This window comes from Leucoraja erinacea, chromosome 3 (genome assembly GCF_028641065.1).
Source record: "Leucoraja erinacea ecotype New England chromosome 3, Leri_hhj_1, whole genome shotgun sequence".
Lineage (NCBI taxonomy): Eukaryota > Metazoa > Chordata > Chondrichthyes > Rajiformes > Rajidae > Leucoraja > Leucoraja erinaceus.
In genome coordinates, this window is record NC_073379.1 from 49,386,052 (window position 1) to 49,410,000 (window position 23,949).

General features: G+C 41.2%; 1 protein-coding gene across 1 annotated transcript in view; it reads left to right on the forward strand.

The window, feature by feature from the left end:
* Positions 1-10,000, forward strand: part of LOC129695560 (endoplasmic reticulum metallopeptidase 1) — a 44,535-nt gene extending 34,535 nt beyond the window's left edge. Inside the window, 4 exon segments of the mRNA XM_055632631.1 lie at positions 2,744-2,943; positions 3,543-3,658; positions 6,218-6,381; positions 8,455-10,000. Of these exon segments, the coding sequence (XP_055488606.1) occupies positions 2,744-2,943; positions 3,543-3,658; positions 6,218-6,381; positions 8,455-8,619 (645 nt within the window). The 3' untranslated portion in view covers positions 8,620-10,000.
* Positions 10,001-23,949: the final 13,949 nt, after the last annotated feature.

Sequence of the window (23,949 nt, forward strand, 5' to 3'; positions counted from 1 at the left end):
CCACTCACCCAGCCTATCCAAGTCACCTTGCAGTCTCCTAGCATCCTCCTCACAGCTAACACTGCCCCCCAGCTTAGTGTCATCCGCGAACTTGGAGATATTGCCTTCAATTCCCTCATCCAGATCATTAATATATATTGTAAATAGCTGGGGTCCCAGTACTGAGCCTTGCGGTACCCCACTAGTCACTGCCTGCCATTGTGAAAAGGACCCGTTTACTCCTACTCTTTGCTTCCTGTTTGCCAGCCAGTTCTCTATCCACATCAATACTGAACCCCCAATGCCATGTGCTTTAAGTTTGTATACTAATCTCTTATGTGGGACCTTGTCGAAAGCCTTCTGGAAGTCCAGATACACCACATCCACTGGTTCTCCCCTATCCACGCTACTAGTTACATCCTCGAAAAATTCTATAAGATTCGTCAGACATGATTTACCTTTCGTAAATCCATGCTTACTTTGTCCAATGATTTCACCATTTTCTAAATGTGCTGCTATCCCATCTTTAATAACTGACTCTAGCAGTTTCCCCACTACCGATGTTAGTCTAACTGGTCTGTAATTCCCCGTTTTCTCTCTCCCTCCCTTCTTAAAAATTCTTCTTAAGATGTATGGATCAGAAGGATATGGGTCAAATGCAGGCTAATGGGACTAACCCACCATGTCAATGTGTACAAGGTGAGCCAAAGAGCCTGTTTCTCTGCTGCACAGCTCCATGACTTGATAACTCTGTACATTGGGTAATGAAACACAATTTTTATAACATTTCATCTTGAGAGAATTGGTAAATTATTAACTCAAAAATGTACATATTAGTGGGAATTGAACCTTGAATTTCCAATCATCGATTATCCTGTATGATTCATTAAACTATATTTGCAAGCTTATATGTCAGCATGTGAGTGTGTCAGCTCCTTCCAACAGTATCTTCCCTATGTTTTTAAAATTAGATATTCCCTTTAGTGATAGGCCTAGGGGTAATTTATTGAATCGGGATTCTGATGATCTTTTTTAAACAAAGACATAAAACGCTTGAGTAACTCTGAGGGTCAGGCATCATCACTGGAGGACATAGATAAGTAATATTTCAGGTTGAGGCCCAGCACTTGTGTCTTTTTTTTGCAAACCAGCATCTGTAGTTCCTTGTTTCTTCAGCTAATCTCAGATGTCTGTTTTTTTTTTTTACTACCATCGGTTCGTAAGGCTGTTTGCTGAGGCCTCATGATTTCCTGGATCTTCTGAGTGAGCCCAAATATTGTCCAAAGCACCTAATTGAATTTCTAAGCGTGCCCGATATGGGGACTATATATCAGCAGACAACTCCATTTTAGCAGGAAAGCCTGTTTTAACCCTTGCAATACAAGCAACAAATGTCTTGGATTAACTGAGCAGCACTGGGGTGGAGTCTCATGGTGGGAGCATTCGTGGAATCTTCTCAACTTCATGGAGTTCTTGGGGAGTAACACTTGTCTGTTCTGCACAAAACAGAATGTTACTGGATATATTTTAATTTTCACCATCTCACTGGCAATCAGAGCGGTTTTTGTTTTGCCAGCCCTGAATGGAATTAAGATCTATAATGAGTGGCAGCTTAACTCCATCAAATTAATTTCAAGCAATGAAGACAAAACATAGCCATCTTTTTTTTCCTCTCTGTGAGAGTGAATAATCTCGCAACATTAACTCTTTCTTTCTACACATGCTACCCTACCTGCTGGATGTTTGTAGCATTTCCTCCTTTATTTAAAATTTTCATCATCAACAGATGATTTTTGTGTATTCTCAAAGGTATTAGATGAAGATCAGCTTTTGTGCCTGCAGCATTAGGATGTAACTTCAAAATTAAATAAATGACCAGTCTGATTACTTTAACAATTCAATTTATTGAAGGAGTGAGGTGGTGCTGTCGTATATTTTGTACATGCCCAGTGTACCCTCCAGCTGCTTGTTGCTGCAAGAGCTCAGCAAAAACAACACATCTGATGTCAATTAACTGGTTTCTATATAACTAATGAGATTAATCCTTTTGGGAAAAAAAACAAATAGCAGAAAGGGAAAGCAAGATTGCATTGAAGTTTTTTTTTAAACTCTCTTAACAATTTGTTTTTGTAGTTTTGAGCTGCAAAAGTGTAAATTGTTCTCATTCTGGGTGTGGGGTTGCTTGAAGTTGGATTGTCAGGTTGCTGGAGGTAGCTTATAATTGTGATGAGTTCAATGGGCAATTAAAATTGATCTGATTGTTATCACACTGCTACCTGTGGAAGCTTGCTGAGTTCAAATTGATGGCCACAATTCCAACATTGCAATATTGACTTCATTTCAAAAGGTGATCTGATATGAACTCCACTCCTTTTGGGCGATCTAAATTGAATGTTTGAAGTGTAGTATTACTATAAAACTATTTTCATTTGTTGTGTGAAATGTTAAATAATTGCAACACTTAAAGCATGGTACCATCTGTGTAAATTGACTTGTTTACTCTCCAGATGCACCTTGTATCGCATCTCTTGCCACAAATCTGCTTTGTAACAATATTTGTAGGCAACTCGTTATTTTATGTTATCAACCTGATTCTAATTTGGACAACAAGATGAGATGCAGAAGGTGAAATTTGTTAAAATTGACCTTTATCTGAGTTGTGACATAATATGGTAACTGATGTGAAAACCAGAGAATTGTGACATATCCTTGGGCAGATTGCAGAGGGTAGAAGCGTTAATTTCTCTTCCTCTCTCTACTTCAGCATACGACACGAATTTTTCACGATCTTAATGGGGAAATAGTCAAGAAAGATTCTGGCATATGGGTTAATGGATTTGATTACACCCTAATGTCTCATGTTACTCCACATATACCTGAAATAAATGATACAGTGAGGAGTTCATGTGAGGATGCACCTTTTTGTGGATTTCCTTGGTATTTGCCTGTTCATGGTTTTATCAGGTAAGGAATTTACTCTCATTTAATCTCGTTTCCACTTCTCCTTGCATACAATCATTGACTTTTAAGGGGACTGGCTGCTGTGTTTTCCTCCATTTGTCCAAAATGACACCTCATGAGGTGCTTGACCCTGGGTTGATGTGAAAGATGTGGTGGTGGGGGGTGGGGTGGGGTGGGGGGACCTGCCCTGCCCTGATTGTTGTCCCTATGTTACAAGGGTCAAATGTGTTTTAGAACATAAAATAGTATAGCTGCAAGAATAGGCCCTTTGGACAGCAAGACCTGTGCTGAACATGATGCCAAGATAAAGTAATTTTTTCTGCCTGTACACCCACCATTCCCCACGCTTCTTTTAAACTTCCAATCTTAAAGTTATGTCCCCTAGTCTTTGACATTTCAATCCTATGAAAAAAGGTTATGACTGTCTACACTATCTATAACGCACATAATTTTGTATATTATCACATGCAGTCAGAAGTTCCTAGAGCAGGCAAAAATACCATTGGAGTAGTAACAGCCTTTTCTGGTAACATAGTTAGTTGATATCAGTTGTTTTTGGTTTTGTTTAGCATGTTTATTAACTAGGTTTTATGGTTTTCTAGGAAAAACTGGTATCTCCCTGCTTCAGAGCTTCCAACCAGGGCTCCTGTTGCTTTCAGGCTGATTTCCAAATATAAGCGGTCTCCACAGCATATGAACTTGACCATTGAGGTGGACGGTATGAATTTTTACTTTCTCCACAAAGTACATATAAAAGTTATTGTACAAATATATAAGCTGTTGCCTCTGGACTACAAGTTGCATGTTCTTCCAAAGTCTGCAATAAATTAAAAAAATATCAACAGCAACAACAAAAATAAGAAAGACACATTTGTGCTGGATTGTCTCGACAAGTCAGGCAGCATCTCTGCATAACATGGATGGGTGATTTCCTTGTGTCGGGAACCTTCTTCAGACTTTTGTAATTGAGGGGGTGGGGGTGGGGGGGGGTGAGTGAAGCTGGAAGGGAGGTGGAGGTAGAATAAAGCCTGGGTGAATACAGGTGACAGGAAGGGGATTTATAGGCAGAACATTGGACTGTTACTGAGATGACAAAGGCAAAAGGAAGTGAGATAAGGATTAACAGAGAAGAGGTGTGAAATGTGAAGCCAGAGGAAGGAATATAGGTGGAAGGGCTGCAAGAGCGAGAAAGGGAAAAGGGGGCGGGGGGGGAGAGTTTTCGGTTGTTTACGTAAAATTGGAGAATTCAGGGCGGCACGGTGGCGCAGCGATAGAGTTGCTGCTTTAACTGCCCATGCCTTAACAAGTTCCCAGCCCATGAAGATTTTGAGCTCTTCTTCCGCCGTGTCCGTGCCTTTTCCTCTGGCAAGGAATCCTCTCCTCCCAGTGAAGACGCATTCTCCTGTCCCCAACATTCCCCCTCCTCATGAACCTCCCTTCCCCTCTCTGGACATTTTTATTTCCAACTGCTGGCATGACACACTTGACTTTTCTACTCCACTTACCCACTCCAATCTCGCCCTCTTTGAGTGCACTGATCCCTGCTCACTCAGTAACACACATATTGTCATCAAACACGTTGAAGTCTGGTGAACTCGCCTCCACGCTGAGCCCAGGTGCCAACTCTGACACCTCCTCAAACCCACCCCTAGACCACTGCCATTTTAACTCCCCTTCCCACTCCCATACTGACCTTTCTGTCCTGGGCCGCCTCCATTGCCAGAGTGAGGTCACACACAAACTGGAAGAACAGCACCATTCTGCTTGAGTAACATACAACCCAACAGTATGAACAGTTGAATTCTCCCCCCCCCCCCCCCTTTTCCTTTGCCCCATTGGATGCACTCATTTCTCCTCCTCCCCAACTCATCTCCTGCCTGTATTCCTTCCTCTGGCTTCATATTTCATGCATTTTCTTTGCTTATCTCACTACTTTTGTCTTTTTGACTGGCCGTTGTCTAACCATCTGCCAATCAATACCCTATTTTCCTGTATCCACCTCTCACTTGCCAGGCTTTCTCCTGCCACTCCTTCAGCTCTCTCCCCTTGGATTGTTCTGCCATGATCACTGAAGAGGAGTCCCAACCCAAAATGTTGCCTATCCATATCCTCCAGAGATGGTGCCCGACCTGCCAAATTACTCTGGATCAGAATTATTTCATATATACTAGCACTGCAGATGCTAGTATATATGAAAATAGACAGTTACTCTAGCACTTCATCTTTTTTTTAATATATATCCCAGCATCTCCTGTTCCTTGTGTCTACTTGACTTTTAAGTTTGGTTTTACCTTGCCCTATTTGCCCTTGGTCACCTTCTGGGTTTCACTGTGTACATTGTTACTAGACTGCAATATTTATATTGTGAATTAGTTGAACTGTGACTGTTTTCCATGAAACAATCTGTTTGCTCACATAACAAAAATGGTCGCGTGTGTGTGTGTTGGATAATGTTAATGTGCGGGGATCTCTGGCTGGTGCAGACCCAGTGGGCCGAAGGGCCTGTTTCTGCACTGTATCTCTAAACTAAACTAACTGGATATTGTTATTTAAAAAAAAATTATATATAATTATTCTGGTAAAATATTGTGTGAAGTATGCCTTCCCTGACTGCATCAGTTTTAGTCTGCTCCTCACCGCTACCTTATGGCTAATGTTTGAACTGCATGTTACATTTTTATTTAAGGATATAGTTGTTCAATTATTTTTAAGGAATATATATCAAGCTTTATTTTATCAACTTCCTCTATCATCATTGCATTACTTTCGTAAAACAAACCTGAGTCATGCCTGCTTCCATTTTAATTCAACTTTTGTCTTAAGCCTGCACTTTAATAAGGTTGTATCTCTGATATTTCCTTCACTGCTCAAGATGGTAAATTAAGTGTTGTGAAGATGGACACAAAATGCTCAAGTAGCTCAGGCAGCCTCTCTGGAGAAAAAGAATAGGTGAGTTTCGGGTCGTAACCCTTCTTCAGATCTGAAATGTGCCCGAAACGTTACTATTCATTTTCTCCAGTGAGGCAGCATGACGCGCTGAGTTACTCCAGCATTTTGTGTCTCTTTGATATAAACCAGCGTTAGCACATAAGTTAAGTGTTGTGCTGAGTGGTCGCTGTTGAGGATGTTCGACTGCAGTCTGTTTGTTCAAAAAGCAAGTTGCGACTGGAGAGTTCTGAAGAGGGAGCCTTGTGTTCAATTAATTTACTTAGGAAACAATTATATTCAGTAGTTTGACTACTTTCCACCTCTCATTATATGTTTCCTCTTTGTGTAGGTCCCAGTCACATGACACTGTACATACGACCACGTGAAGGCTCATCCATCACCACGACCTCTGTTGGGGATGGGAGTTCTTTATACAACAGTGATGGAGATTATTTCTTTTTCTATTCCCATGGACTACAGGCTCCCCCTTGGCAATTCTGGTTGGAGATCCAGGTAAACCTATTTGTTCTAGTCGCCACCTTGCGTTAACTTGTGGTATAGGCAATGATGCTAATTTGACTGCATTAACTGGGATGAGCCAAGATGTGTCTTTGGATCAGAATTATTTCAGATAGAGAATAGAGATAGAGAACAGTAACCAGTGAGTTTTTCATATAAACGGGGATTTTATTTTGATTGAAATTTACTTTAGTTTATTATCACGTGTACCGAGGTGACTGGGAAAGTGGAAAGACTATACATGATTACAATCAAGCCGTCTATAGTGCACAGATACAGGATAAAGGGAATAACTTTTAGTGCAAGATAAAGTCCAGTAATGTGATTTAAAGATAGTCTTGAGGGTCTCCAATGAGGTAGATGGTAGGTCAGGACTACTCTCTAGTTCAGGGGTCCGCAACCTTGTTCTGCATAGGGGCTGAGACGCATGTCTGAGCAGATGGCGGGCCACATCTATCACGTGTACACGTGGATCCCGTCCCCATCCCGCCCCGGATGGCAGGCATCAAATCACGTGTTCACAGAGGGTAGATAAAAATGCTGGAGAAACTCGGCGTGTGAGGCAGCCTCATGCTTGGGCTGCTGCTCAGGGCACCCGGCCGCTGCTGTCCGGGTCGGGGCGCCAGGCTGCGGGCCGGATGATTTTGGGTTACGGGCCGCAGGTTGCCCTCCCCGCATCTAGTTGGTGATGGGATAGTTCAGTTGCCTGACAACAGTTGGGAAGAAACTGTCCCTGAATCTGGTGGTGTGCATTTTCTCACTTCTGTACCTCTTGCATGATCGGGGAGGGGAGAAGAGGGAGTATCCGGGGGGGGGGGGGGGGGGGGGGGGGGGGGGGGGGGGGGGGGGGCGACTCTTCCTTGATTATGTTGGTGGCCTTGTCGAGGCAGCGGGAAGTATAGATTAAGTCAATGGAAGGTTGTTTGGTTTGCGTGATGGTCTGCATCCACAATTTTCTGCAATGTCTAGGCTGCGCCTACGATTCAAATTACAATTCATGTAATCATAATGCCTGCCTTTTTTAGTTAATTTGTGCAGCAAGAACCCATTTCGCATGCCTTGTCTAAGAAGCTTATGGACATTTTGGATACTGACCATCCAGTTTTCTGCCCCTGCATTTTGCTTCCCATCTTCTGCCCCACTGTGCCAAACTAGGCCTCTCCCCAGTCCAGCCTCTTAACCTGCATCTTTCCTTAAACAATCTCTTTTTTGGCTTCTCGTCCTTGTGTTTTATCATCCTCAAAACCTAAGGGGACTCAGTGGGTAGGACGAAGAAGGGATGGGTACCTTTTGTAACTTTGTCAGTTCCTTTATGGCGACTCTTTTGTATACTTTGTATGTAAAAACAGAATATTATTGTACCTAGGTACAAGCGATGATAAAGTATCATCATCTTGCAGCACTGATACAGGCCCTTCCACTCATTTATGGGGGGAAAAAATCACATTGTCCAGTGGGTAGTCATCATTTTTGGAACTCTCTTCCTCTAAGGGTAGTGGAATCAGTGTATTTGTATTGTTTTTGTAAAGCAGTGGCCGGACACTAAGAAAAGGGTGAAAGGCTATCATGGTTAGATGGGGCCATGACCATACTAAATGGTGAGGCTTGCGAGAAGATCTGAATGGCTGATTCCTGCTCCTAATGTGTATGCTTAAAATCACTGCTGTGGGCAACAGCAGAAAGTAATAAGAATGCCTGTGACAAGCTGGCCTGTGTCTGGAAAGCTAGTTTGGGTTTGGAGATGTGGCAGTGGTAGCAGACACATTACAGTTGTGCAAAGGCATCATTTAATTGCACCTACACCAATACGAGTTCTACTCATCACACCCGAGTAAGGACTATGTTTGAAGTCAATCAAAGATTTACTCCACAGCTGGTTTGGGGGTGGGGAAAGAGGACTTGTACTTATTTGGAACTAGGCGTGAGGGGCTAAATGGTGCACAGCTTGACTCGTGCTCTGAACCTGAGGTTCTAGTTTCTTGTTGAATTTATTTTTATTGTTTTGGTCAGCCGTGATTGAAAAATTTCACAGCCTCTATTAATATCCTTTAAATTTTTATTTTCCAGACTCTTGACCCGACACCTAAAGAGAAGGTTATTATTGCTGTAGCTTCTCATTATTTATTTGGAGAAGAACAAAGGACAAGAGAATTGATTGCTCTGGAAGAGAGGTTTCCAGAATGGTGCTTTACATCTAGCTGGTGCAGTACTTACAACTCGTTTGTCTTCTGAATGTCTAGAATGGCAAATCGGGGTAAGAGATTGAGAATATACTTGTGGTATATTCCTTACTGCTGCAGCTTCCCTGTAAGGGCAGAGAAATATCTAAAACAAGGGACCAGATGTCAATGATTATTAAATTTGATGACAAAAATTTTGGAATTTAAGGAAAGATTGAAATAAGTGAAACTTCAAGCTATTGCTGGGATCTTCCTGACCTCAATTTTTGGGGGGGGCGGAAATCACTTGACTCATTTGATAAGTACTTTTGATGGTGGCTGTAATGTGTTAATTGCCTATGCCTCAGAGAACCAGTATTTTTCCTATAGTTGGCCTCTCAAATTCAAATTGGTTGTAAGAAGTCACATGTGAAGGTTGATTTTTAGGAAAAAGACTTGAGATGTATGAGTGTAAAGATATATATTTTTTTCTTGTTAACTGCGTGTCCTTGGTTTATGTGTAACTTAATTAATGCCTATGAACCAAACTATTAAAATTAATGGGTTAATGGATGAGGTGTAGCAATATTACTGTGAAATAACTAAGCCATTAACCTTTGAATTTCAAAGTTACAGAAAGATTCATAAAATATGAGCCTATAGAATAAATGCACTCAATTTGTTTTCAAAGACATTAGTTTTTCCCTCAATTTTCAGACAACTTAACTCCGAAGTGTTCACAGGAATAAGGGAGACTGCTGAAGATATTAAATATTTGGATCATGGACACGCGTTACCTGTTCATGCTCATGGCATTTAAAATATGATGCTTGAGCAGATTCTCAAAATACACTCTTCCGGGGCCGTGCACATTTGGGACGAGGGGTGCGGGTAGTTCACTAGTTGCAATCGAACAAGTGTTCCATCAGAATAAATATTCTCAATATTAGGCAGCTAGTACACATGGATCCATTTATGGCATGGAACCATATTGAGTTTGTTAAAGGTTTAACAATTATTTTAAAACCAAATGAACCAATTTGTTTAATTTGTATATCATTTGACTAATATGTTGCTCGGAGTTACATAACATATTGCTGTTCACTCTTTTCTAAACTAAGCGTTGTTTTAGTAGTTTACAATGGAGGCAATGAAGTTGCTAACTTGAAATTTATGTTTGCACTGGAATGCATGAATTTTAGATTTCTCAATTGAAAGGAAAACTGGAAAAATACATGAACAAAAACATCTAGTGTTAGATTAATATAAATGAATTTCTTTTATGCTATGATTTTTTTTGCATCTGCCTTGCAATAATTTGAGCTGATATTTCTTGATTTTGATAATCTGTATAAACAGTAAAATTAATTTAATTATTGGTTGGATACTGATTATTCAGGATACTCTGGTGTAATTGAATATTAAAAAAATAAAGATATTGAAAATGAAGAGAACTCATATCTTTAAATACTGCAAATTAGTGTGCATTGATCGTGTTGTGACCACACTTCGTGGTATCAAAACATTTGAGCTCAAGTTGAATGGAACCATGAAGGATTTAAGGAATTGTTGGGTCAACAAGAAGAGTAAAGTGCATGCAAGATTTCTTGCAGCCTGACTGGTATGTATCTGGTATGTATGGTTATATGGTATCTGTTTTTCATTTTGTACTATTGTGGACTTCGAGACCACTATGTGATTGGTTGAATTTTAAAGAATTTTATTAATGACAAATGTGTGTGCAACATTTCTGCTTATGATGCAATGCAGCTTTCTTACCTGCTCTTGTTTCAAGTTTGGGTTGGAAGTGTGCGGAGAAGTACTGTATGTTTGGACTAGTTAGAGCTGAAATATACTTTATCCGTAAAAGTTATTGGGTTAAGGATGAAAATTAATCTAACATGAAGCTCCATTGCAGTAAGATACTTTTTCCAGAAGTTTTTTTTCAAACTCTTGCTTCTCAATGGTGGTTTGCTTGGGTCTGAATCTCTTTTTGGCAATTTCTTTAAATTTGGAAATTTATTTTTCCTGACTGACTTGACATTTTTTCTTAGCTTAATGTTACCAAAGCTATAATGCATCTATTAATTACTTAAGTTTGTATTTTTGGCAGAGTGGAAACCAGTGATGGTACAGATAGTGATGCTGATAAGACTAAGATTACTGGTGTAGGTTATCTAAACCAGCAAAGGACTGTTGCTGAAGATGATGTGGCTAAGAACTGTAGAAGTGTATTGGAGCCAATTGAAATTGCTCCTTTTATCCTGTATGCTTTTATTTACAGGAATTATCAGCTTATCCTTGTTGGCCCTTTTCATTTGGATGTTTTGTGAGGCATTATGTTTTTCTGTGGATTTCTTAATTTTGTTGCTGACTTGTGTATTAAGAAACTATTTTTGATTGAATTTGGAAAAAATAAGGCAATGCATACAACAATTATTAAATGACAGTGCCCACTGAATTGTAATGTGATACTTGTATTCACAAACCCTTTGTAAACATTTAAACAGATCATGTGGAATTGTATTCTTTAGAAATACTGGTATGGAATACAAGAGCAGAGTCATTGAGTCTGCCATGTTGGAGGAAAGATGCTTTATAGAAGATGCAGAAGAAATAGGATTATAATGGAACCAGAGCTATACAGCATGGAAGCCTTGGGGCCCAAGCCACCCATGTTGCCTAACTGAGCTGGTCCTTATCCTTCCAAACTTTTCCTATTCATGCACCTGTCCAAGTGTCCAGTAAATGTTGTGATTGTTGAGGTAGAAATTGTTACTCTCGGATCACAAATTGAGGGGCAATCTGAAAGGAAACTCCGAGTTGGATATCCATTATGTCTCAACAACTTGATGGGTGGCACCTGCTGAACTTGCATGATCACTGATGCTATTATTTTTGGTGCTTTTCTGCTCTGTGACAAATTAAGCAGCTGGTTGTACTTCAATGATGGGCAATTGTTAATACTGCAGTACTATGGTGGGCACTCTAGTGGAATCATTGACAGTGAATATCTGAGTTTGCACAGAGCTGGTTAACCAAGTCGCCTCAAATGACACTATTTATTGGATTGTTGAAAACAATAGGTCTCCAGGCTTTTACAGGACAATGAAAATGGGGTTTGAATTATGCAATTGGAACCGCAGATGCTGGTTTAAACCAAAGATAGACACACAATGCTGGCGTAATTTGTGTAACCCCGCCAGGTTACAAATGCCGTATCTAACCCTGTATCTGTGTCCTGGCATCCTAACTGGAACCAAACTGCCCTTGGTTATTGTGAAAATAACTCTACAGGCCTTATGCACACATTTTACATTTCTATTTTGTTGAAATATATTCAGTAAATAAGTTAGACTGTTTACATTTAAGAAAAATAGAATTGATGGGGTTTTCTCAGTTTACAATGTAATCTTTCAATTCTGTTAACCACTATAGTATATTCAGTCACAGACAGTATCAGTAACTAAACACACTGAAAGGATGAGAAATCTAAAAAATTTAAAGCAAGTCATGACTGCACAGGAAAAATAGTTAGACAGAACCATCTTTATGCAGAGAAAGACACATGTTTGTGTTAGTATTTTTGCAGTTTGATGTTTTCACTAATTTTTGTTTTAAGATGGAACAGAACTGTTTCCTGTGAAGTAAAATGATTAATGATTTTTGTCATAAATATCTGCCACATACATGCAATGATGCAATAAACAAAAGTTATGTAATCAAATGTTTATTGCTGTAAAATTGTACATATGCCAGGAAACAAAAGCAAATAATCTTGATAGTAATAGAACAGAGAAGAACTGCCATTCATTCCATCAATGATTCTTGCAGAAAGAACTCTATGCCCATGTTACTATAGCATTGAGGGCTTGTTAAACACCAGACCATGCTCAACTGTGCAGCTGTTAACCATCTCATCTATGAATTTAATAGTTGTCAGTTACAGGTAGATATTTTTGTTTTTTGATTTAAAAGCTTTATGTCTAAAAACGACTTCCAATCACGTTTGGGACTGAATGAAAATGTCTTAATAGTAGCATTACTGCTTAATTTAAAGTTTTTCTAAATAAGCAATAACTAGATTTTAGTGCGCTCCAAATTGCTCTGGGGTGTTTTAACAGGTTAAAAGGTAAATTATTTGAAGGTCACGTCAGCAAACTGAATCGAGTACACTCGTGAAACTTTAAAAGCAGATTTAAATATGAAGCTACTACCGCACATAAAAAACATAATTGCTCACAAAACAGACAAGATTGTCTAAAATATACTTAACCTTGTCGTGTGTGGATGTGCAGCCAAGCACACTTCAAAATGAGTTAAGAATCTGGCCTCAATTTAGCCCTGCCAATTATAGAGGCTGTTAACCAAATAATGCACATGTGTATATTAGCTGTATTACAATAGCTTAAGTCTTATTATATGGTACATGTGCAATATTAATTCAGTGTCAACTCATTCTCTCCATTCCAACAAGCATTCAACAAAAATAATGTTAAAATCCCTTTTAAAAGAGATATTGCGTTTTAATTAATTCTGTAGCTTTCCATTATTATCCTACAGGCCTAACATATCTTTGAAAGTTATAATTAATATACTAATTATTATTTGGGGCACGATTACCAATTTGGTCCACATCAAAATTCATTTAAATTCAGTTTAACTATAAAAATATACTACTCAATATTGTTGTACAAAATAAGCAACATGTTGCATTTTTTTTGTTCAAATTGCACAGTAACAAATATATGCTCTCTTAATACTGCTTCAGGTACATTTACTTCTGCATTGAGTTGCAAGGAAAAGATATGTAGATAGTACCACTACATAAGATCATACTTGGCAGCACTTTGATCTGAGTAGGAAATTAATTGGTGTCTGGGTTTATTCCCTTGACAGTGGATCAATATCATAATCAAGCTTTAGTTATGACAAGTTTTGTTAAAAGCTATTAAAATAATGTTGCTTGTTACTGTTCATATTTTACACCTTGCTAGAATCTAACCAAGTATTAAAAAAAAACCATGATTACATAGGTTTATTTTATTTACATAAAAATACTTTTTGCATCTAGAACAAAGCTTAAGTTTTTGGGAAAGCAATAAATAAAGATATTTCTAAACACAAACCTGTTAAAACGGTCTAATTTTCATAAATGATATTTTCCAGCTCCTCCCTTCTACAAAGCAATGGTATTTATTTTACAATGCAAATCTCACAACAGGGTACAAAATTCAAACAGCATCACATTTTAATGTTTGAGCTGCCAAATGCTCATGCAACACATGCGCAAACACTATACAATATAAACAGATGTATGAGCAGTTTGGTTAATGATTATGCTTTGAACAAAATTTGAAATGCACTTTATTTTAGAAAAAATTCTGTATAAAATACTTGAGGGCAGAAGATCAATTCCTTAAGCACCAACACAGGTTTCAAAGTTTAACATAGAGCCTCATTCACAACTCACCCACATGTCTTTTACTTCAAAAATGGTAATGGGTTTTGCTGATGACCTGTGATTTTGTGGCATTGAAATATCCAGTGATTGTGGAACCAAACAGCATGATTTGTAGAAGATCTTGCCAGCCAGCAGGTAATTCAGCACAGATAGAAAGAACAAGCGTATTTTAAACTGTTACCAATAGGTGCTTGACTTTACAAATCTTCCAGTTATGAACAATTAATCTATTCAGATGTTCTGGGGTGAGGGAAGAGATCCCAACATTTCAATGCCTAGTTCTTATGTAGTACTAACCCATACTTTGCAGGGGTAATGGGTTCAAGCAGAGAGTACAGTTGGTTATATCACCTCGGATATTTTGAAAAGAGTTCCTGACCTCTCTTTTAACCATTTCTTTAAGAGCTTAATTACTGAGTGGTTCCAGACCACTATAATTATAGTTGGGGCTAAATCACGTGGTAACCAATGGAGAATTATGGCCAGAAGTTCAATTTAATTACCAATTTCAATGAGATACTCATGACCAAAAGCTGTGGTAATACATTTTATCTAAATAAAGTGAAAATGAAATACTTGAGGGAATAAACGTCTAAATTTTGAGTCATTTAAGGGTTGAGTGCCAGGAAGCAAAACAAATACAATGGAGAATTAGGGTCCACTTTCAAATGAACTTAACACTGTCTTTTAAAATTTGCTTTACAATAATAAGTGTTGCTCTTTAACTAGATTGATGGTTTCATCCTTCAGATTTTTACATGGAAGCAAGTAATCTTTCACAAATCACATGTCTTGGTTATCCTTAAAGCAACCAAATTAATTAAAGTGGAGTGCTACAAAGAAACGTAATAAATTTTGTAGAACTAATTTTCCTGCAATCACTGCATTTCTCACTGATGCCTTAGAACATTTCTTAGAAAATGTGGACAAAAACTTTTGTTTCAATTCATATCACAAAATATGGCCATTCATTCAATGTTTCATGAGTGCCAATGAATAAATCTGTGCCTAAAATTTGAGCCTTAACCCAAATCATCTTCGGTTTTGTACAGTACTATTTCTTAATGCTCTCCGGACCACGAATACCAAAAAATAATTTGGAAACACTTGAATCTGAACCGTGAGCACTGTTACAGTACACCAACCTTGTGCCTAAAACAAGGCATTATTAAAACACATTTTCAAAAGGCACTGGTGCTTCAGACTCAAGTTCCAATGAATGCATGGAAAACGGCTTTTGGAAAGATGTTACTTTTATACAATTGTCCTTAGCACAATTCATGTATTTTCATTGCATGATGCCCAGGAGCACAGAATGATAAAAATTGTATTTACAAAAATCACAGGAGTGGAGTTACCTTACCAGAGATTATGTACATCAGCAGTCTCTTTCAATGATCAAGATGTCACTAGTTTGATTTTATGAAGGCTGACATTTTGTTGCAAACTGGCTCTGTACGTGAGAGGGAATTTTCCCTTAACACACAAGACATGTGCACAACACTGATGGAAGGCACCAATGATTCATTTGCATTCTTAAAGTTTGGACTACAGCTGTCTGAAGAGTAACTATTCACGACAGAGAGCACTCATAACTCCCTTCATCCACATGTGGTTCCTCTTCCTCCTCTCTCTGGCCATCATCTTCCTGCCTGCTGATGCCACTACCATTGTCATTCTGGCTACTATTAACGTGACTCGCAGTGTTTCTACTGTCTTCTGACCATGGACTAGGTGGCTCCACTGCCTTTGATATGCTCAGTCGACTTGAAGGCTGAAAAGCTTCAGGCTGAATCTGCTCCTCCGTGACCGTGTTCAATTTTTGCAGCTGAGGCTTTATGCGATTCAGAAATGGCTTGTATCCAGGGCTGGCCGCATTCATTCAGCATAGGAAATAAAGAAAGAATACTGTGTGAAACAACAGCAGAATTCTGCTACCCCTTCAATATGTCTTTTTCCCCCAATGGAATATATATTCAGCTGTTCATAACATGTAAATAAACGAGTGCAGACACTCTTAACATTCCTTCCACACTGTTACAAGTTTTAAAATAATCTCAAGGTTACTAACAATTTACAGAGATATCAAAAGAAGCATGGAAGGCTAATGTCATATTGTGTGATCTCTCAAAATAAATGCTATTGGTGTTGTCTAAATTGTAAAAAGTGCACAAATTTATTTTGATTTTTCAGCTAGTCGTGTTTGACCTAATTGAGCAAATGCACAAATCCTTTCTTTAGGCCCAGTAACTTTGGCTTCATTCCCAAATATGTTACTGTTCATTTGACCATGAAACTGCCTTGCAAAAATAGTTTGCGTGAATGAGAACAGCAGCTGCATTTATTTGCCCTCCACGATCAGCACTGAGAAGGAAGTACGAATATTTCAACATCTGGACTCCAGACAAGAGGTTTAATAAAAAACAGAGTGAATGTCGGCGCCAATCATGATGCTATGTTAACTAATCGTCTCTACCTGCATGTGATCTATATCCCACCATATCCACGTGCCTATCTAAAAGCCTCTTAAATGCCACTATTGTATCTGCCTCTACTATGTGTTCCAGCCACCCACTTAAAAAACCTATCCCACACATCTCCTTGAAGGATTCTTAAAGCTATGCCCTCTAGTCTTTGACATTTCCACCCTGGTGAAAAAGCTCTGACCATCTACTCAATCTATGCCTCCATCAGGTCTCTCTCCCACCCCCCCCCCCCCCCCCCCCTCCCCCCCTCCAATCACCAACCTGCCAGAGCAAACATCCAATTTTGTCCAAACTCTCCTAACTCGTCCTCTTCTACACCTTCTCCAAAGCTTCCTGTAAGTGTGTGCAGCCTGGCACCTCTCACTCCACTCATTCAAACCTCAATTTAGCTGATTTCAACTGAGACAGTGGTGGATTGAGCATGGGGTATCGGTAAATAGACTTTCGACTCTGAGATCTCATTATAAGGCTACTGGTACGCACATGCCCTTCACAGCGCTCTCCACCTTGTACAGCTTCCTCATAGTTATCAGTCAGGACGACACCCCCTCAGTTTTCTCGCGGGTCATAGGCCGGCATGCTCTTGCTCTCTATGGAGGCGCAGGAATGTGATACACATATGCCTGTCGCCCCGTACTGGTGCCATTCTGCCAGCTTTGCCTTGTGAAGAGCGTCACCTGCTCACATCTAAGACAGTGGTCAATGCATAGTCTGACTTTTAGTAGATGTCCCAATCCTCACTTGACCGCCAGTTTCAATCACACACTATGAGCATATCGGTCACACCATTCTCTGGAGTCATTTAAGTCCTTGGCCTCCTACTCCCGGTCTCCATTGGCCATTGCACATCTTATGTCTTCTATTAATTTCAGACTTTGCTTCCTTCACGCTTCAGGCAACACACCTCACCGGTTTTAGCTGTTTTATTTTCTATATCATTCTTTCTCTCCTTGCCGATCTTTTTCCTCCCCTCGTTCGCCACTGGTTTTTAGTGTTCTCCGACGTTGTCCTATAAGGTTGGACTTCCGTGTGTTCCCCGTCGTCGCACGGTCGCGTTATTAGGTTGTTGTTTTTACATCTCAATGTCCACATCACGTGTCGTCATTAGTGGTCCCCTTGTCGCCCTTTTATCTTGACCCATGTGTTCAGCACCCTCAGCTGCACTTCGCGAACCCAACAACCTATGTCACAGCCTCAAAACCATTCACGGCAGAGTCACTCCATCTCCTGATGTATATTTGTCAAACCGATTAATCCGATCGGGCCCGCTCAACCAAACAGCCCACCGTCGCTTACTTTGTGCAGGGTGGTCCTCCCACCTTCTGACTTAGCTGTTAATCTCGGTCTTCTGTTTTATTTTGAGCCCAGCTCCCAGCCCAACGGCGTTTATTGGTTTCCCTGGGAAATCACGTATCACCTTCCCAGCGCCATACCCACTTGGTCTATCATGAGTACAATCCATAAGCAGTTTCATTCTGTAGTTTCTTTCCCCATCTGAACCGAGGCCGCGTTTAGTTGCCCGCCTATGTCGTCTCCTGTCTGGGAATGCCTCCCCATATTCTACCAACATGCCTGTTAGTTAGTGTAATAGTCGTCGTGTGACTTCCCTATAGAAAACAACCCCCGTGTTCTCCACGCGCAGTTAGAGCGAAAACTGCTTCTCACAGTGCTCCCCCGGCCCGTTACTTCTGTTTGAGTGTTTTTTCTAGGAACGAGGTCTGAGACTGTCCACCCCACCTTTCCCCAACAGCCGTATTTCCGCTCAGGGCGCCTACACCACGGACAACTGGACCCCGATCGTCCGGTGAACCAACAAACCCTCTGATGCTTGTCACCCAAGCGAAGCATTGACCAAAGAACCCGAGTGTAACCTGTCACTGTTCCAGTTCAAATCACACCATCAACCGTTTTTTTTTTGATTGTCTACACACCTAATCATATTTAAACTACCGAAAAATGTGTTTTTACCACCCCCCAAACGGCTCTAAGTAAAACAAAAGGTGCTTGTCGTTCTTCTATGTTGTGTCCACAACCTATACTCTGCAGCCCTCACACTAGTTACCTCTCTTAATATTCCCACGCTACCTCACTTGATATGTATTTCCAATGTCTACTTTCCCCCTTTTGCTTCATCCTTCCTTCTTCCAACCCGCAAACTCGCATCTTATAGCGTATCTCCCACCCCCCATAATTGTTCTTAGCCCTTTCGAGTATTTGTTTTTCCTTCTCCACGCGCGTTGCACATTTGCTTATTTGTTTCTTCACTTACCTGTTCCTCATTTTGGTTTTCTTTACCCATTTTCGTAGGATCTCGCCTTCGCCGTTTGCCACCAGTGACTTTGTTCTTTGGCAGCCTTTCAATCTATCTTTACCTAATTTTTTAGTCTCTTTGTGGGCTTATGATTTCCTCCCTCTTGTCACCTTCGTTTTTCTCTCTTGTTAGCCCATGTCCTCAACCCCAATTCATCCCCCCACCATTAAGCCTTGCAAAATCCTGAATTTATAGAAGTAACAGGTGGTGCTGGTGGATGCTTCAACCGAGACTTCGCCCCGCCCCGACAGATGAGGTATGTTCTGGTTTAGAGTCGACGACCATTCGTCGTATTTCTACAACCGTTGCGTCACCCCCTTTCGGCATATATGCTTAGCTCCCACTCCCAACGGTCTGTTTCTCTTGACGTTGCTACTTACCACTGCGACGTAGTGGGGATTTTGTTGTGATATGAAACAGTCTGGAAAAAAGATCTTGCTCCAAACCCCCCAACTCATGTTAATAGGCTCACTTCAACACTTCCACAACAAACACGAAAAATGCTCTCCTTACCCCAAGATTAAATCACAACATCACTCCAGTATCTTCCCACCTTCCAAGCTCTCCACCCAACAACCAGTAAGACCACCCAGAAGAAACGCGTACTGACTTGCTTTTCACCCGTCCTATCGTTGTCAACATTTATATTTCCCCACGTCTCCCCCCGACAGCAGATCACCCCCCGCCAAAGCCCCGTCCCACCATCACCTGCATTCCACTGATCAAGTTAGTGACCCCCACAGCACCTGCACACAAATCACAGTTTATTTACCAGCCTTTGCATTAGTTTTGAAATCTCCTCCGTGTTTTTGTTTGATCTACGCTATGCTTAGCCCGTCTCCACTACACCCCTGCGTCCCGCTGTTGGGAAGATCCTCTTAACAACATAACAGCAAAATGTGTCCCCAAAACCCCCCCTCCCCGAGTTTGTTCTCTACGTTCAACTCGTCACAAAGTGGTTCACCCCCACATCAAAACTTCCCCACCCCACACATCTCCAAACCTAAATACTCGTTCACCCCCATTCCCTTTACCAACCTCTCCTCTCCTCCCCCTATCCTGTTAATTTCCACTGCACCACACTTACAACAGTCTGTACCACGACTTCTTTTTCCCTCCCCTACGACTTACTTCACCCCTTCCCTTATACCCCCTATTTCCTCCACCCCATCACCTCTCCTTTTTCACAACCTACCCCCCCACAACTTTTTAAACTCCCTCTTTCCTCCTTTCTTTCACCCCCTGACTTCTATCTACGGACTTATCTGATAAGAAGTTCCTTTTTGTAGTATATCCTAACCCATTTTACTTTTGCCTAAAAAGCATCAATCACCACTTTCAAATTCCTCAACTCTTCATTAGATCCCCCCCCTTTCCCAACACTTTCCACACCGTATAGTTCACAACAATAGGGAACAACGCGATGTGTACATTGCACATTTCCCTTCCCTATTCTGTGTCCTAACCTTCTCCCCATGTGTATCCCTTCAGTAACCATGCAAGTTTCTGATTATTTTAGGCGTATTCTTATGTGCTCACTTACGAGCGGTTTCCCCATAGTACCCCACAGTAGACACATTACATGACACGACTTGTATCCATCCATTCTTTTCGACTTGCGCCTGTCCTTGCCGCTTCCAACCACCAAAAGCGACCAACACAACACCTTTCACACGTTCACGCACAACTTTCCCTCCCCTTCCCCCTTCCCCTGTCCCCCCCTTTATTTTCTCCTCGTGCCTTTCTCCCCCCCCCCATTACATCGTGTTTCCTCCCGTTTACCCCTGGACCCCCTTATCTTGGTTTAAAGGAAACAAAATTGTTTGTTGTCTTTGACAAACCCTTTGGCTAGGTATAGACCCTCCGTTAGTATCCCTTTCACATCCCTTGACTCCCCCTAATGCTCGCCAGATCACATGCATAAATACACAGCACCCCCATCTCCATCGGCACTCGCCCCCGCACAAACCACCCCTAGTCGTTCTCAGCTCCAACACAGCCTTATACCCATAAGTGAACGCCTCGCCTTTAAAAGTGACAAAATCTTAACTTCTCAATGCAAATAATAGATTACCGCCCACTCCTTCTTTTGCACTTTCTTTTTCTCCCTTCACTGCTTCCCCGCCCCGCCTCCCTCTGGTCGGGTCCTCTCGCTACCTCGCCGGCTCATTCTTTTTATGGGGGAAAATGTGGCTGGGTGGTTGGTTTTATCGTTTTCTTCGCTTTCTTTTTTTCCTCAAACAACCCTCCCGTCACCTCTAACACACATTCTCAAAACCACCTGTTCCCGCTCCCACTTATATTTAAAAACCCCCTGCTTCATACTCGCATCTCGTCATTGCTCCCCTTCTCTGCTTTTCCGTTGAATCAACCCCTTTTATACGTGTATTCATTTCTTCGTCCCTCTGCCATGTTGTGTGCCTTCCCTTCAACTTTGACTTACCCCGAGTGTGTACTCCCCGCCCCCAACTCCATCCTCCGAGTCTTCCCACCTCTCAATACCTTCCACATATTTCGCGGCTAACTCTCCCTTTTTTCTTTTTTTTTTTTTTTTAAGTTTGTCGTCACCGCCACTCCCTCAATAACACAACACTTTCCATCACAAACAAAATCCCTCATAGTTGTATAAACCAAACATACACAACACTCCCACAGCCAAAAAAATTAACTCAAATACACATTCCCCCCACCCACAATAATAAAAATAGACCAAACAATTTGAACCAAAACATTGACACAAAGGGTGCTCAGTTGAACAAGGAACTATGAAGGCATTGAAGAGAGGATCTGCTCCAAGTAGCTGTGGAAAGAGATCTAGCAGGAATGATGGTGGACACATTAGTGCCAAACCAATCTCTGGGCTGAACTATCTAGACGACGCAGGATCATTTTTCATTCCAAAAAGGAGAAAGATTCTACGGGGAGTAGGATGACACCGGCTGAAAAATTCAGGATAGAATAAAACTAAAAAAAAGAATGTCTAACAACAGCAAAGATCCAGGACCCAAGCAGTCTTTCCAGGTTGTAAAACCTGCACCTCCTCCAACCTCATCTATTGCATCCACTGCTCTAGATGTCAGCTGCTCTACATCGATGAGACCAAGTGTAGGCTTGGAGATCGCATCGCCCAACACCTCCGCTCGGTTCGCAATAACCAACCTGATCTCCCGATGGCTCAGCACTTCAACTGCACATCCCATTCCAAATCCGACCTTTCTGTCCTGGGCCTCCTCCATGGCCAGAGTGAGGCACACCGTAAATTGGAGGAGCAGCACCTCATATTTCGCTTGGGTAGTTTACACCCCAGCGGTATGAACATTGACCTCCAATTTTAGGTAGTCCCTGCTTTCTCCTTTCCCCTCCCCTTCCCAGCTCTCCCCCACCCCACTGTCTTCGCCTCTTCCTTTCTTCTTCCCGCCCCCCCCTCACATCAGTCTGAATAAGGGTCTTGACCCGAAACGTCACCTATTTCCTTCACTCCATAGATGCTGCCTCACCCGCTGAGTTTCTCCAGCATTTTTGTCTACCTTTGATTAAAACATCTGTGCTTTTCAACACTTGAGAATTGAAAAATCCAATCTTATTATAATTACTAATTATTTACGGCATGAATCTGCCACAGTGAAAGCACATTACCCTGATATCTATTTGTAGGGTTATTTTGTTTGACAATTTTCCAGAACAATGTAGAAGAATATAATTTTTTTTTAAGTGTACAAGGAGTATAAATATACACGGTACCCTTTCATAACCTGTTCCCACTGTTGCTCTTTATGGGACTAAATAAATCCTGCTGCATGTATTTATATTTACCAGTTTTGCAATAGATATCAGTAGGAAGACATCCTTGTGATTGAGGTGCAGCGTAGGTTCATGAGATTGATCCCTGGGATGGCGGGACTGTCATACGAGGAAAGACTGAAAAGACTAGGCTTGTATTCACTGGAGTTTAGAAGGATGAGCGGGGATCTTAGAGAAACATATAGAATTATAAAAGGACTGGACAAGCTAGATGCAGGAAAAATGTTCCCAATGTTGGGCAAGTCAAGAACCAGGGGCCACAGTCTTAGAATAAAGGGGAAGCCATTTAAGACTGAGGTGAGAAAAAACTTTTTCACCCAGAGAGTTGTGAATTTGTGGAATTCCCTGCCACAGGGGGAAGTGGAGGCCAAGTCACTGGATGGATTTAAGAGAGAGTTAGATAGAGCTCTAGGGGCTAGTGGAAGCAAGGGATATGGGGAGAAGGCAGGCACGGGTTATTGATTGGGGACGATCAGCCGTGATCACAATTGCCTTGAAGGGCCGAATGGCCTCCTCCTGCACCGACTGCCTATGTTTCTAAAAATCGCATCAACATTAGGGAAGTGCATGATTACAACTTGGATATACATCACCATTCCCTTACAAGAGGCGAGTATTGTGGAACTATATTCTGTACAATACTTTCCTACACAATATTAAGGGCAGCACAGTGACACAGCTGGTAGAGCTGCTTCCTCACAGCTCCAGTGATTCAAGTTCATCCGTGCTGTCCAATGCTGTCTATGAGGACTTTGCAAAGTTTTTCTGTAACCTCTCCTCACACACATTGGTGTTCCAATTTCCTTCCTCATCCCAAAGATGTGCACGTTGGTAAGACTGTACATTTTCTTTCATGTGGAGATGACTAGTAGATTCTGGGGCAGTCGATGGGAATGTGGAAAAAATAAATGACAGTAGGATTTGGACAAGCATGGATTTTTGATGCGCAGTACTGACAAGGGGCTGAAGGGCCACTGCTGTGGAAGCATCAACATCTCAGAAGATGCAATACTTCCTGAAGTCTACCACCATCTTCTTGGGGCAAGTTTAGATATTGTGGCCTTATTGATGACACTTAAATTCAATGAGTGAAAAACCTAAAGAAAATATAAAAACCTAAAACAAAAATTAGAGAACTAAGCTTCGCAATCCCACCACTTGTCAAATCATCCCATCCCCACTCCTTTTCACTTTCCGCACAGTCCACTCTCTCCGCAACCCCTAGGTTCAATAATCCCTTGCCATCCAAAACGCCCCCTCCCAGGGAACTTTCGCCTCCAACCGCAGCAGATGTGACAACTGTACCTATACCTCCTCTCTCACATCCATCCAGGGACCCCA